The sequence below is a fragment of the Grammomys surdaster genome, unplaced genomic scaffold, assembly GCF_004785775.1.
Source record: "Grammomys surdaster isolate TR1022 unplaced genomic scaffold, NIH_TR_1.0 201, whole genome shotgun sequence".
Taxonomy (NCBI): Eukaryota; Metazoa; Chordata; class Mammalia; order Rodentia; family Muridae; genus Grammomys; species Grammomys surdaster.
This window is the reverse complement of record NW_021604646.1, coordinates 8,719,128-8,733,491: the sequence shown is the minus strand read 5'-3', so window position 1 is coordinate 8,733,491 and position 14,364 is coordinate 8,719,128. Positions and strand designations below refer to the sequence as shown.

The 14,364-nt window shown below is 50.2% G+C and overlaps 1 protein-coding gene across 5 annotated transcripts in view; it reads left to right on the top strand.

The window, feature by feature from the left end:
* The first annotated feature begins 8,320 nt into the window (after positions 1-8,320).
* The window catches only part of Slc12a3 (solute carrier family 12 member 3), a 37,290-nt gene continuing 31,246 nt past the window's right edge, over positions 8,321-14,364 (top strand). For 2 of the 5 annotated variants that reach the window (XM_028770380.1, XM_028770377.1), the window contains exons 1-7: positions 8,344-8,619; positions 9,565-9,711; positions 10,897-10,972; positions 12,525-12,620; positions 12,833-12,972; positions 13,300-13,410; positions 14,140-14,251. In XM_028770380.1, coding sequence (XP_028626213.1) covers positions 8,344-8,619; positions 9,565-9,711; positions 10,897-10,972; positions 12,525-12,620; positions 12,833-12,972; positions 13,300-13,410; positions 14,140-14,251 — 958 coding nt within the window. Of the gene's footprint in view, positions 8,620-9,564; positions 9,712-10,896; positions 10,973-12,524; positions 12,621-12,832; positions 12,973-13,299; positions 13,411-14,139; positions 14,252-14,364 lie in introns of all 5 variants that reach the window. The other 3 variants (XM_028770381.1, XM_028770382.1, XM_028770379.1) reach the window with 3 other exon arrangements.

Here is a 14,364-nt window from a genome sequence, read left to right as displayed (position 1 = left end):
CCTTGCTCAGGGTCCCTACCATGGTCAAAGGCAGCCCATCCATGTGGATTTATTTGTTTGTTTGGTTGGTTGGTTGGTTATTCATTTTATGTATATGAGTACACTGTTGCTGTCCTCAGACGCACCAGGAGAGGGCATCAGATCCCACTACAGATGGTTGTAAGCCACCATGTGATTTCTGGGAATTAAACTCAGGACCTCTGGAAGAGCAGTCAGTGCTCTTAACTACCGAGCCACCTCTCCAGCCCCAATATGGCTTTTTAAAATGGCATCAGAGCCAGGCAATGGTGGCGCATGCCTTTAATCCCAGCACTTGGGAGGCAGAGGCAGGCGGATTTCTGAGTTTGAGGCCAGCCTAGTCTACAGAGTGAGTTCCAGGATGGCCAGAGATACACAGAGAAACCCTGTCTCGAAAAGCAAAAACAAAACAAAAATCCTAAAATGGCATCAGATATAAAAAATTGTCACCTGGGGAACAGAGTACTCAAGGTCATATTTTAAAGATATCACAGGTTAATGGCATCTACTAACTTGAACTGAATCCCTGCTCCCAAACCCAAGATGTCCACCTCTCCCTGCTTTCTTATGTCTTGACTGAGAACTGGGGCCCTTCAAGAGCCTTTCAGTGCCTGGAGTATGAAGTCTCTGGGCCAAGACTCCAAGCTCATTCCCTGAAATCTTAAGCAGCTCCTATTGGGACTACAAATGCTGTGGGACCTGCCCCAGCCATCATGAACCCAGTGCGGATCCAGTGCCCAGCTCTGCAGCCTGAGCTCAGATGTCCTCAGCAGCTGTCCCCAGGTGCTAGAGGTCACTGGTAGGAGAGCTTCAGGAACTTGGAGATCTCTTGGAGAGGGGCAGATCATGCAAGCACCATGTGCTGCACTCCTAGAATTCTCTTGAGTGTTTCCTGGCTTTGTATCCAGCCTCTCACCTGCAGACACAGCCAACCCTTTTTTTCTGCTTGGAATCGGAACCACCTTGTCCCAGTCTTGCCCACAGCCTACCACTGAAGCAGAGGCTCACCAGAAAGCATGCCTTCCACTAATCAGATTAGTCACGGGGTTTATTTTCTCACACCTGTTTTTCACGGTAACTGAAGAGCTGAGCCCAGAAATACACAAAACCTTTCTGTTTGCAGAACACTGTGAATGTCCTTCAAAGTCCCTGCTCGATGGTCAGCCCACAGAGGGAGGGTTCTCTTCATTTGTCAGGTGGTGAGACTGGCACTCAGGTCTCTAAGTATGATCAGATTCCTCTTCCTGTTCCCTCTGTGGCTCCAGGACCAGGCTTGGCATACAGCTAACGAGGTACTAGGCTCTTAAAAAGCAACTCTTTTATGTTATGTTTCCAATGTCCCTGTTGCAGGAGCAGGTCATGAGCTTCTGGGTTCCAAAATCTCAAGACCGTTAAGCCTATAATCCCAGTGTTTGTGGGGTTTAGGCAGGAGAATTGCTACAACTTTGAGGCTAGCCTGTGCTACATAGCTACATAGCTACATATCAGACTAGCCATGGTTATATTGCAAGACTGCCTCAAAAATAAGAAAAACAAATTAAAAGGTTTGAACCTGGTGGTGCACATCTGTAATTCCAGCACTTAGAAGGTGAATGCAGAAAGATCACTAGTTCAAGACCACCCTCTCTTAAAAATAAAAAGGCCATCATGAGCTACATAGTAAAATCCCATGTTTTTTGTTTTGTTGGGGGACATGTGGTCTAGGCTGGCCTGAACATATTGTGAAGCTGAGGATAGCCTTGAGCTTCCAAATCCTCTGGCTTCTACCTCCTGAGTTCCGGGTTTACAGGCATGGGCAACCACACCTAGTTTGAGACTGCTTTAACAAAACAACAAAAAGCTTGTTTAAAAAATGTACCTTTGGAATTCAAAATGTGACAAAATGGCCATGTCTTCCTCCACCCCTCACCTCTGGTTCCAGGGAAGAGTTTCCCAGAAAGTTAGAAGGCTAAAGAAACTTTTTATTTTTATTTTTTTTTTTAAAGATTTATTTATTTATTATATATGAATACACTGTAGCTGTCTTCAGACACACCAGAAGAGGGCATCAGATCTCATTACAGATGGTTGTTAGCCACCATGTGGTTGCTGGGATTTGAACTCAGGACCTCTGGAAGTGCAGTCAGTGCTCTTAACCACTGAGCCATCTCTCCAGCCCTAAAGAAACTTTTTAAATGAAAGTCTAGACATAAGAGAAGCAAACAGTGCTGAATTATTGGTTTCTCTGGGATGGAAGAATTTATCTGTTACTGGAACCTGAGTTCTCTAGGTTTGCTACTTCAGTTTGTGTAGCTGCAGCAGAGCTCAGACCAGCCCTGCATTGAAAATGCAGCTAAGCCTGCATGGAGGGCTAAAGGGTTGATGGAGGCTTACTGTCATATGAGACAAGAAATAGAAGGAAAGTCGACTGTCAGCAAACAGTGATCAGTATTAGGATTCTACTGTTTAGCTTGGCTGTTTAGCTTGGCTGCCAAGAAGCTCCAAGCTTAAATTACTGTTTTTCTCTCTTTTCTTTGAGATATTACAAACACTTTATAGCATCCATGCCCCAGCCAGAGGAAGCCAATCCTTTTACTTTTCTGTAGTATTTTGTCCAAAGATTTTATGCTTCAGTTATGACTCACGGTTTTGGGTCCTGAATTGCATGCATCTGAGAGCACTGAGGTACTTAGTTCTGCTCATGCTCCAAAACAGTTGCATGAAGTCTAATGCATTGCTCATACCTATGGAGCCCTGTGGGGTGAATGGTGGCTAAACATTTAATCTATCCATGAAGGAAAAGAAGCCCGGAGTCCTTCCTCCCCTTGATCTTAGCCAGAAGGCTGAGAAACAGTCAGGAGTCCTTTCTTTAAGCATGCAGATGTCTTAGTGTCTGCACATTTGCCTTTTGCATCAGCTGGTCAGAGCTTCTTCAAGGCGTGTTGGGGTCTAGCTACTCTAATGCTGTCCAGGTAGCACATGCACACCCACGTGCTCTTCAAGGCTCCGTGGGAATCCCAGCAATTCAGTCCTATTTCTGGCTTTCCAGGGCTGCTGTAGACCTGATATCTCTGTGCCTTCTCTGTCCCTACACTCAGTAGGATTTGGATCTGTCTCTCTTCTATGGAGTCATCAAGTCTGTGAGCCCCTAGTGGGCAGGGATCTGGTTCTGTTTGGCAACCCTAGACCTCTGCATGGTTCTGTCCCAAGGTATCTCCTGGCCAGGGAAGATGTCTGCATGAGCTTTCCACTGTCATCGAACTGGAGGAGCCACGCCCCCAGGAAGAACACACAATTCTGGTACGGTTGCTGCAGCTGGTGTTGTGAATCAGGCCGACGAGCAGCGCATCCTCTTACCCGGCTATTTCACGACACCAGGGTTGCACCCTACCCATCCTCTCCAGGCAAGCGTCGCGGGACCACAGGACACAGGAACTTGGGAACAGGGTGGGTTGGGATAACTGACTGTGAAAGATGATGTTCTGACAATCATACATCACCTTACAATCACCTGGGAAGCTTTAGACAAATGCCAGTGTCTGCCCTCCCCTTACTCTGCCCAAGCCCATGAAGGCTCAGAGGTATGGTCTCAGAGTCAGCAGTCCTGAGAGGTTCTAATCCACGTGCAGCAAGAAGGAAGCAGGTGGGCCCAGGGCTCAGAACTGAACTGTTCCCCATGTTCTTGTCTGACCATGCTGTGGCACCTGCTGGCCCCTGCCCAGCCCCGCTCCTTTAGATTTGCTGTAACCCACTCAACTGCTGCTCCTGGCACCAAAACACCTGGGGCAAAAGCAGCTCCTCATCCTAGTGTCCAGGGCTCTTCCTGCCAAGGATCCCTACTCACAAACATCTTCACCTATGGAGTTCTCCCACCCCACCCTCCAAAACAAACCGCGCCTTCATACAAAATGCTAATACTATCATCTCTGTCTTCAGGACACTCTACCATCTTGCCACTTATAAGTCAGTCTATGAGGCCCCAGGTTTCCTCTTTCATGTGCATACCCTGCCTGCTTGGTCCTAACACACAGGCCCTCCTGCTCTGTTGGAAGCCCAAGCCACATTTTATCCAGGGCCTTTGCTCTCTTCCTTCCTATCTCCACTCCCCAGCCCCCACCTTGCAGTTCCTGCTCACATATGGGTAGCCAAGCTCAAGATTTGCGTCCTCAGACAGGCCTAGCAGTCCTACCTAAGAAAAGCTTTATTTTCGTCATAGTACACATCACTAAGTGTATTCTGATGATCGCTTGTCTGTTTATTACTGCCTGTCTCTCCCTCTAGAATGTGAGCCCCCAGAGGACAGGGACTTGTTTTAGGGAGGATGGGGGGAGCTTGCTCAGCACAGAAAATTGTATGTGTTAATTACCTAATAATTGTGATGGAATGGATAGACGACCCCTTCAGCCTGCTAGCCCACCAATTCTCTGTTCTTCCAGCCCACCCACCTCCTCCTCTGTCCCTGCCCACCTTTCCTCTCAGCCCCCATCTCCTGTGAGGTCCCCTCCTCTGCTGGTGCTTCATGCTCTGAGTTTCCAGGTTCAGGGCCTGGTATATATGAGGAACTTTGGGAGGGGCCTCTGTGGCCGTGAAGACTGCTGGCCTCGCATTGGAAGGATGCGACCTGCCCTCCTGTCCTTGTGGCTCAGCCAGAGGATTTTTTTTTTTCTGATCTCTGAGTCTATCTGGTCCTTGGCTGGCCCTGGTACAAGTGTGGCTCCCAACTTGCTGCTGTGGTAGCTGAGGCTCACCCAGTGGGGAGACTTGCTCAGAGACATCCCCCCCAAAAAAAACAGAGTGGAAGCTCCTTAGCTCCAATCCCAGGACTGTACTGAGAGTAGGGGTCCTGTGTCCTCTCAGAAGCTGGATCCAGGATGAACGGCATTCTGTCAGTCACAAGCGGTCCCCTTACAGGGTCTGTGCTTTGGCACAAGGTGTCAAACAGTCTCCAACTGTCCTATCAATAAGCCCCTCAAGGGATCCCGCCTAAGCCTCATTCTACTCCAGAGAGCACAGTGGGGCAGCAGGTTTGGGGAAGCAGCTTTATGCCCCTTCCCACTGACAGGAGTGCTTTGGAGAAAGGAAGAACTTATGTGCCAAGGTCACTCAGCCATTTCACAGCCTCTTACTCCTGGCTGAGAACCAGCCCTGGCCTCTTCTATCCTAAGATCTTTATCAGGAATTTTCCATAGCTGCCAGCGCACAGTGTGTTGGAATGGTGTGGGGATGCTGGGTAGCTGTGGGGTTTGCCAGGTAGCTGGCAGTTTAAAACTCAGAAGATAAGATCTGCCCCGAGGTCCATGGACCTGTTTGGGGGTGGGGAGGGTGTATGGGGAAGGCTTCAAAAATCTCACCATCCCTGCCAAGAAGGTAGAAAACTGACCCGGAGGGGTCCTTGGTCCCTGAGTCCTTCCTTCAAGCCTTCAGCCCTGCCAGGAGCTGGCAGACGAAAGGAGTGTATGTCCACCTCTGTAAGTCTTCCTCTGCTCACCACTTAACGTCTGATAGAGGCAGGACCTGAGCTGTGGGAATCTTCAAAGACACCTTACATGCCCGTCTCGAGGTAATCCTGCCAGCTAAGGATTGCCCACCTGGCTTACCTCTCCTTGGTTCCAGTCTCCATTCATTCCCTGTACAACCAACAAGCATGTATTGAGCCCCTGTCTGAAACTCCAGTTAGTTGAGATAGTCGCTGAACAATCAATTGTGCGAGGCCCCTGCCTTGGTGGCTTCCTTTCCAAGAGATTGGAGGGAATACTTGCCCCCTTCATGAAAAGGAGCACTGAGGTCTGAGAACATCTCTGTGCTCATAGGGTGACTCTGGGATGGTCTCTAACTGGTCTCAGCACTGTCTTCCTAGCTAGACACATCTGCCCTGGTCCAGAGTAGCAGGGGATAGCTGGGTCTCTTGAAAGCACCCACCAGAGTGCAACTTCCTGTTGGAGGTACCAGGGTCTGGATGCCTTGGGGCAGGTCCTCTAGAGGATATGGGGAGGCTCTGAGAGGAGCAGAGTGCTTTCCTATAGTTTCCTCTGGAAGATACTGGAGCCTGAGTAGAGTCCCAGTACATGAGTGGACAGCAGCCTTCTGACCTTCACCCACCCCAGGCCTCTGTAGGAACAAGACAGGTAAAAGGCCTCCTCCGGGAAGCCTTCCCTGCTATCCATACCTTGACCCTTCTCCAGTGGCCCACTCCTGCCACTGAATGCTCACCTCACAGCTGGTCTGGTCTGACCTAGCTGTAGCTTCCCCTGAACTCTTGTTCCACCATGGCTTCTCCAAGCCCCGGCTCCTGCTGCTGCACAGCATGGGGTGCTGGTAAAGGTCTGGTGGACAGTGGCATGAGTCCTCAGCTCTTACTTTTAATTTCATAAACTTTATTTTTAAAAAATCTTGTGCCAGATATGATGGTGCAAACCTTTAATCCCAGTACTTGGGAGACAGAGGCAGGAGGAGCTCTGTGTGTTGGAGGCCAGCCTGGTCTACAATGTGAGTTAGAGGACAGCCTGGGCTATTATACAGAGAAACCTTGCCTTGAAAAACAAACAAAAATCTTGCAAATAAATAAAAAGATCCACACCAAATTTAACCGCACCCAAGACCAACACAACGTACCTTCTACACCGTTAGCACTGGCACAGAAAGGGAAGCTGTGGAGCTTCGCATCAAATTTTACACCTTTAGTATCAAATATATTTTTTGCAATTGTTCATCATCCAAACCAAAAAAAAAATAATAATAAAAAAACTGTGACAGAGTTACAACTTCGAAAACATGAGCTTTTTGTCACCTTTCTGTGTCCTTACTGCATTCAGTCCTTCCTCATTGCCTTATATTCAGCCCTTCGTATGCTCTTTCTTCATGTTATACTGTACCCACAGGTGCTTTGTTTTTATACATACATATATTTTTGGCTAGATTCCACATGCTGGAGAATGTGTGATTTATCTCTAAGATTGTGTGATATCACCTAATAGTCATTCTGAGACCATCCATTTCCCTGAAAACATTTTACCTTGATAGCCGAGTAGCATGCATATATATAATTTATATGTATATAATTTATGCATATATAATTTATACATATATATAATTTTCATTGTCCATTTGTCTGTTGATGGACAAGGTCAGTTCCAAATCTTTGTTATAGTCAATAAAGCAGCAAAAAACACGTACAGATATCTTGTTTTCTTGTAAGTTGCTGGGTCACCTTGCTGGGAAGCAACTGAGAGCAAATTCAGGGCATAAGTCTGAGAGGGCAGAGGGAGCAGGCTTTAGGGTAGGCCCTAAGCTTCAGCGATCCAGGGAAACCCTGGGTTTCCCTGAATTCTTCAGAGAACTCAGAGACTCTGGGTTCTTCAGAGACCGGGCATCCGCCAGGCTTCTATGCCTCATAGCCATCAGTTACTGAGCGCCCCGCCTCTTAGGGGAAAGATAGTTATGTGTGGGGCCATTGATGTAAGGGGTGACTCTGGGGACCCTCACAGCCACATGACCATTCCTTTCCTAGGACACACCAAGCATCCACTACTCCATGCATCAAGACCCACGGTCTCTTTCATACCCCAGGGGACTGTCCCTGCAATGACTTCAGAGCCTTCAGTGACCAGACCTCCTAATCCTTCATGGGAATACTACATAGCTCCAGGGAGGGAAGGCCAGTTGTTCTGGACTCTAAACTACAGCCCCATAGGCCAGCCTGCGAATGTGAAGGTCGGGTATGGCACTGTGCCTGATTGCCCTAGAGGCCAGTGGCCAGTACCAAGCCCCCAAGTCAGCTGAGAGGCAGCTACAGGTCTGGCTTGAGGTCGCTAATCATAGTGGCTTATGTATATTGAAATGTATCAGGAAAGACCCTGAAACTGTGAGGGATGAAGATTGGAAGACAGACTTCCTTTTTTATATGGATGTCCTAAAATGACATCCATTCAAACTAGTAAATAAAATGAAAGAAATACGCTGTGCCCCAACAGGAGGACTGTTAACTTGCAATGAAGGTAGGCACTTGTAGCAGGTCTTCTCTGGCTCCTCTCTCACGTCTGCTGCTTCCCAGGTCCTAGCTGCAGAATCTCAGCTACCCTAGGCTTAGAAGGGCTACTGCAGGACTCGGGGATGTGGCTCAGGGTTCTAGCCCAGCCCTCCTGCTCCAAAGTGGTCCCTGTGTCAATGAGCAGATAAATGGGGGCAGGACAATTGCTAAGCTCCGCCTCCCACGCTGGCAGAGACCCTGCTCACTTGCCTGGGCGGTCTGGACCAAGCTCCCGCCTTCTCCTAGCTGCTCCCCAGCCTATAAAGCCACCCTCAGTGCCCTTGCCCACTCTGTCCCCTCCTTTGATACCCAGAGCCATAATGGCAGAGCTACCTGTGACAGAGATACCTGGCGATGCTCTGTGCAGTGGGCGCTTTACCATCAGCACACTGCTGGGAGGCGATGAGCCCCCACCAGCCGCCGGTGACAGCAGCCAGCCCAGCCACTTGACACACAGCAGCACCTTGTACATGCGCACCTTCGGTTACAACACTATAGACGTGGTGCCTGCCTATGAACACTATGCTAACAGTGCTCTGCCCGGTGAGCCTCGGAAGGTGCGGCCCACCCTGGCTGACCTGCATTCCTTCCTCAAGGTAAGCAGCCGTTCAAAGACTAGCCACTTCCTGGCTGTGTGACTCTGGCATGACTGCCCAACGTGTTCTATCGCCTGTGTTGTGAAGATGACTGGGCATCTTCCTCAAGGATCAAGATACCCAAATGAAATAGTGCACAGAGGTGCCATCAAGCTCGGGGGCACACACAATACATATTGTCTAGGCACTGTCAGCACCATAGCATAGCTTGGCTGCTCATGCAAACGCAGGTTGCACAGCGCTGAGAGAGACTGCGAGAGGGAGGGAGCATGGTGGGCCCTCTCAAATATCAGCTGGATAGCTTCGCTGTCTGGGAGGCTGGAGGGTCCATTCTCTGTCACCTCGTGGTTTCACAGACAGTTGGATGGTTCTGGATCTGGAACTTTCTTAACCTCTAATGCTCTCCCATGTTTCAAAGCTACCCTCTGAAGGGGCCAAACAAGACCCCTTGTTTGAATAGAGATGCTGAGATGAGGTGCAGAGAAGGGGAAGAAGGCCCCAGAGTGGGCTGCAGTCAGTAGGGATACGAAACAGAAGACTGCCATGCTGGAGTCACAGACCTGGGTTCAAGTCTATCTGTGCCAGAGACCCGGTGTGTGGCGTTGGACATAGTGCTTCACCTTCTATCCTGGCCCTTCTCAGACTGCAGGCTTGTCAGATCTTAGCCCTCTGCCCTAGAGAGGAAGGAGCCTCTCTGAGCAGAAGCACTCTGAATGCTCTGCTTTCTCTGTCTCTCTGTCTCTGTCTCTGTCTCTGTCTCTGTCTCTGTCTCTGTCTCTCTCTCTCTCTCTCTCTCTCTGCTGTTTCTCCAAGCTTCAAGCAGCATTGTGTCCAGGAAGCTGTCCAAGGGCACCCTGTGTGGCAAAGTGGGGCAGGTGGGACTGAATACAGACACCCAGCCCCAAACCCCCATTCCCTGACTCCTGTTGGTTTCTGGGCCCCCAGCAGGAAGGTAGCCACCTGCATGCCCTGGCCTTTGATGGACGGCCAGGCCATGAGCTGACTGATGGACTTGTGGAAGACGAGACAGGCACCAACAGTGAGAAGAGCCCTGCAGAACCTGTGCGCTTCGGCTGGGTCAAGGGGGTGATGGTGAGCGGCTGTGGACTGGGGCTTGATGTCTAGACAGGGTAGGGAGTAGAGCCCCATTCATCCTCAGCTTTGACTCTCAGGCCCTAGTGAGCAGTTTAGACCTTGGGCTCAGTTTGGGCCTCAGTTTCCCCATCAGCAATGACCCCCAGTTAATTGTATTTGGTGTAGGCTTCCCAAACTTCTTGTGGCCAAGACTCAACCCTGGGAAGATCTCTGCTTAGCTACTCACTAGTGATGTAGCCTTAGGAAAGATACTTAGCCACTCCCTGCCTCGGTTTTCTCACCTGTAATACTGAGCATTAAAATAGTTATTAGGTGTGAAAATTCTTGGATCAATGCCTGCTAGGAGGTTATTAGGAGAAATTCCCCATATGGCCACTAGAGGGCAGCACCAACATACAAATCTACAATTCCTCCCCTCCTCTCTCATACCATGCTAGAATGCAGTAACACAGTAGTGTTAGCTGTAGTAAGCCTTCGGTAGTAAAGAATCAAGTGCCTTTGACTTTGAAAGACAATATCGGATTCTACAAAGATGATGGGATGCGGTACAGGAGAAAGCAGAACTACCACCTACATCTCCCGGGGGGCTTCACAATCACAATTGGAACAAGCCCTGATCTGTGTTGTCCAAAACCAGGCACACCCTGATTTTCGTCTCAGCAGATGAGAGCCCCTGAAATCTCATGAGTATCAAGGTCACATGTCTCTACCTGGCACTAGTAGTTGGCAGAGCCAAAGGCCATATCAGGCCCTCCCACTTGGAAGTTCAGCTCCAATGATGACCTCTGGCTTTGCCTTTAATATGGAAGCAACCTGAGCTTTGATTTCTCCTCTATGTTAGGTACTGGCTTCAGCTAGCGTTTGCTAATGCTTCCAGAATACCATGCCCAGGGCCAATAGCTGCCCAAACCAATGGCTAGGACCTGGCAGACAGAGGGTCTTGGGCTTGGAACAGGGTGAATGATGGGAGGGTTGAAGCCATTTCCCAGGCCTCCTTGGCAGAGTGGGAGGAGGTGGGATAAAAATTGTCCTCCCCTTTTGCCCTCAAGCCAGGTAGCATGATCTCATGGGAGGGAGAGCACAAGAAGCATCAGGTGTCCCCTAGACCTGGGAACAAGTACATGAGGCTTTGGCCTTGAGCATCTGGCCCTCAGGAAGCCTCTAACTCCACTTTCCTGCCAGATCCGATGTATGCTCAACATATGGGGCGTGATCCTCTACCTGCGGCTCCCCTGGATCACGGCGCAGGCGGGCATCGGTGAGTGCTACCTCAAGGAGAAGGGAAAGCAACGTGCTTGCATTCTGGTCCCTTGGGCTATAGAGACTCCGAGCTAGGCCTGCTCCTCCCCAGCATACCCTCGGATGGCAGCAGCCATGGGTGAGGGTGGAGCAGAAGAGACCGTTGATTGTAGAGTCAGCACTGTCAGGGTACCTTGGTGAGCCAACTTCTATCACAGAGTATTTGTGCTTCAAACTGGGACTCTAAAAGACCAGGGTTCATATGCTGGGTAGCCTTGAGTTCCTAACCTTCTCTGAGCCTTGGTTTCCTCGTGGGTAAAATGGATCTGATAACAGTGCCTGCCTACAGAGCCGATGCACTGTTTGCAAGGCTCTGAAAAGCAGCACAGGCTATGGTGCCTAGAGAGGCTCGGTACACGGTAACTATTGCTTTCTTTTTATTGTCAAAGAGGGTGCCGTCCTTTCCATGCCTGGAAACTAGTCACACACTGGCACATGAACTTCCTATTAGTTGTCTCGCTGAGGAAGGTAGACAGACCAACCTTAACTTAGTCTGGGGAGACGTGTGTGTGTGTGTGTGTCTGTGTGTGTGTGTGTGTGTGTGTGTGTGTGTGTGTTCACATACGCTCATGCACATCATTGTATTTGAATGTGCAGAAGCCAGAGAAACCCTCAAGTATCTCCCTCAGGAGTGAGCTGCCTCCTTTGAGATGGGTTTTTCATTGGCCCAGATCTCACTAATTAGTTCAGCAAGTCCCAGGCACCTTCGGATCTCTACCTCCCCAATGCTGGGCTTGCAGGTGCATGCCACCCTGCCTAGACTTTTGTGTGGGCTGTGGAGATCCAACTCAGGTCTTCCTGCTTGCAAGCCAAGCACTTCACGGAGCACCTTGCTAACTCCCAGAAGCCCTGGCTTTTTGTTTCCATCTTGAGATAGAGTCCTGTATATCCCAGGTCTCAAACTCACAATTGTAACAACCAAGGATGACCTTAGAGTGTTAGCGACCAGGATTTCTAGCTACCAGGATTAAATGTGTGTCCCACCATGCCTGGATTATGTGGTGCTAGGGCTCAAACCCAGGCCTGGTGCTAGGCTAGCTCTCTCCCAACTGAGTTACATCCCTAGTCTTTGTGTTTAGTGAGCTTTATATTTGGAGTTTTTTTGGGGGGGTGAGGGTTGCTGTTGTTTGAAGCAGGGTCTCTGTCTCTATGTAAACTCGGTTGTTTTAGAGCTTGCTATGTAGATCAGGCTGGCCTTGAACTCACAGAGTTCCACCTGTGAATGCTGCCTTGTGAATGCTGGGATTAAAGACATGTGACATCATGCCCAGCTCCCTCTTTCTGCTTTCACCCAGGGCTTCTCTCTCTATTGCCCAGGCTGGCCTTGAACTCTCTACCTCCCAAATGCTGGGGTGACAGGCCTGCAGCTTGGTCTCTGGCTGAGACCCATTGTTCTTCAGATGACAAACTGAGACTCAGAGAAAGGGACTCAGGTCACATGGGGATTGAGGAGGCTGACCTGAGAAGTGTGTTGATTGAGTTTTGGGGTGCTCCCACTCACCCCCTCACAGTGCTAACTTGGATCATCATCCTGCTTTCTGTCATGGTGACATCCATCACCGGCCTCTCCATCTCGGCCATCTCCACCAATGGCAAGGTCAAGTCAGGTGAGTTCTGGGGTCATCTTTATCTGGACTCTAGGCTTTCTGAGCTACTGTCCCACCCCTGGAGTACCCCATCATGACCACCTTGCTTCTGATGGGGACTTGTGGGGGCTCTCTACCTCTCAAGGTAGTCTCCGTTGCCCACCCCATGGCCCTTGGTCCCGCCCCTCTGGCAGTACACTGTTTCTTCTCTGGCCCCCTGCTCTGCCCGCTAGGTGGCACCTATTTCCTAATTTCCCGGAGTCTGGGACCAGAGCTGGGGGGCTCCATTGGCCTCATCTTCGCCTTTGCCAATGCTGTGGGTGTGGCCATGCACACTGTGGGCTTTGCGGAGACCGTACGAGACCTACTTCAGGTGAGGGGCTGGGCATGGGGCAGAGGGAGCTGGGCAACCTCCCCACATTGCTCTTCACACTGGACCAGGCCTTCTTTCTCCTGCCTAATCTTACCTACCAGTGACCAAAGCTATGTCTGGTCACTTTGAGTGACAATAAAAGTCTATTACATATGGACTACCCTCACAAGACCCCCTTTAGGGTGCATGCTGCCTTTGGGCCGTGTTGTCCACACCCACACTGTAGCTCTTCGAAGGAGGGGTGAAGTAAGCCCTAAGTGAAGTGGGGGTGGGGGTCTGGAGGAGTAGAGGGGAAGACTGGACACACAGCTGGTCTGCTTCCCCCAGGAGTACGGCACACCCATCGTAGACCCCACCAATGACATCCGCATCATCGGTGTGGTCACGGTCACAGTGCTGCTGGCCATCTCGCTGGCTGGGATGGAATGGGAGTCCAAGGTGAGGAGGATGTGCTGGGAGAGAGAGGGTGGGGCCTGGCTCTGGTGACCTTTCCATCCCTGAGTGTGCCCATTATTGACCTGGACCACAATGGCCACCATCATCACAACTGTGGTCCAGGCAGAGGGAGACAGGGAAGAGTGAAAGAAAAGAAAGGAATTCTCTATCCATACTTTTAGGCTAAAGCAGACATTGTACATGTTGCTCCTGCTCACACCCCATTGGCCAGAACCTGCTCTTGTAGCCATACAGAGCTGCAAAGAGAGGCAAGAAAACGTGTACTTCAATCCCGCTAAATCCTGCATTCAACCAAATGTCGGAGGTTTCATATCAGGAAACAAAAGAAACGCTGGACTATAGCAGGCTGGACCAGAAGGGAGCCTTTGACTTGGGAGGGGCCTGGCCTGGGTGCCTCACTTCTCCATGTTGTTTTATGGCCTCCTGGCTCTTCAGTCTCCGGGTGGTTCTGTGCTTCACCAACCTTCCTCTCGGAAGTACCTGCTGCAGGGAATTACTACTCCAGACAACCTTACTAATGTAGCCCCCGACCTGACCCCATTATAGATAGCTCCTGTGTCTAGCCTCAGGCCAACTTGTTCACTGTCACATCCCTGACTCCTCATTGCCTGACTGAGATGAGGAGATAGTCACATGGTTAATGGAGTGAGAGATCACGCAGGCCCCTGGAGGCTGGAGTGGCCATCTGACCTCTGGTGTCCTTTACTGCAGGCCCAGGTACTATTCTTTCTTGTCATCATGGTCTCTTTTGCCAACTATCTGGTGGGCACACTGATCCCAGCATCTGAGGACAAAGCCTCCAAAGGCTTCTATAGCTATCATGGTACGTGACGTCAGGAGCCCCGGCGGTGGCTCTGTGAATGGGGACAGTTGGTCTGTGTATTTGACTCCTTAAATGGGCACAAGAGGCCAGGGTCTCTTCCCAGGGCCACAGGC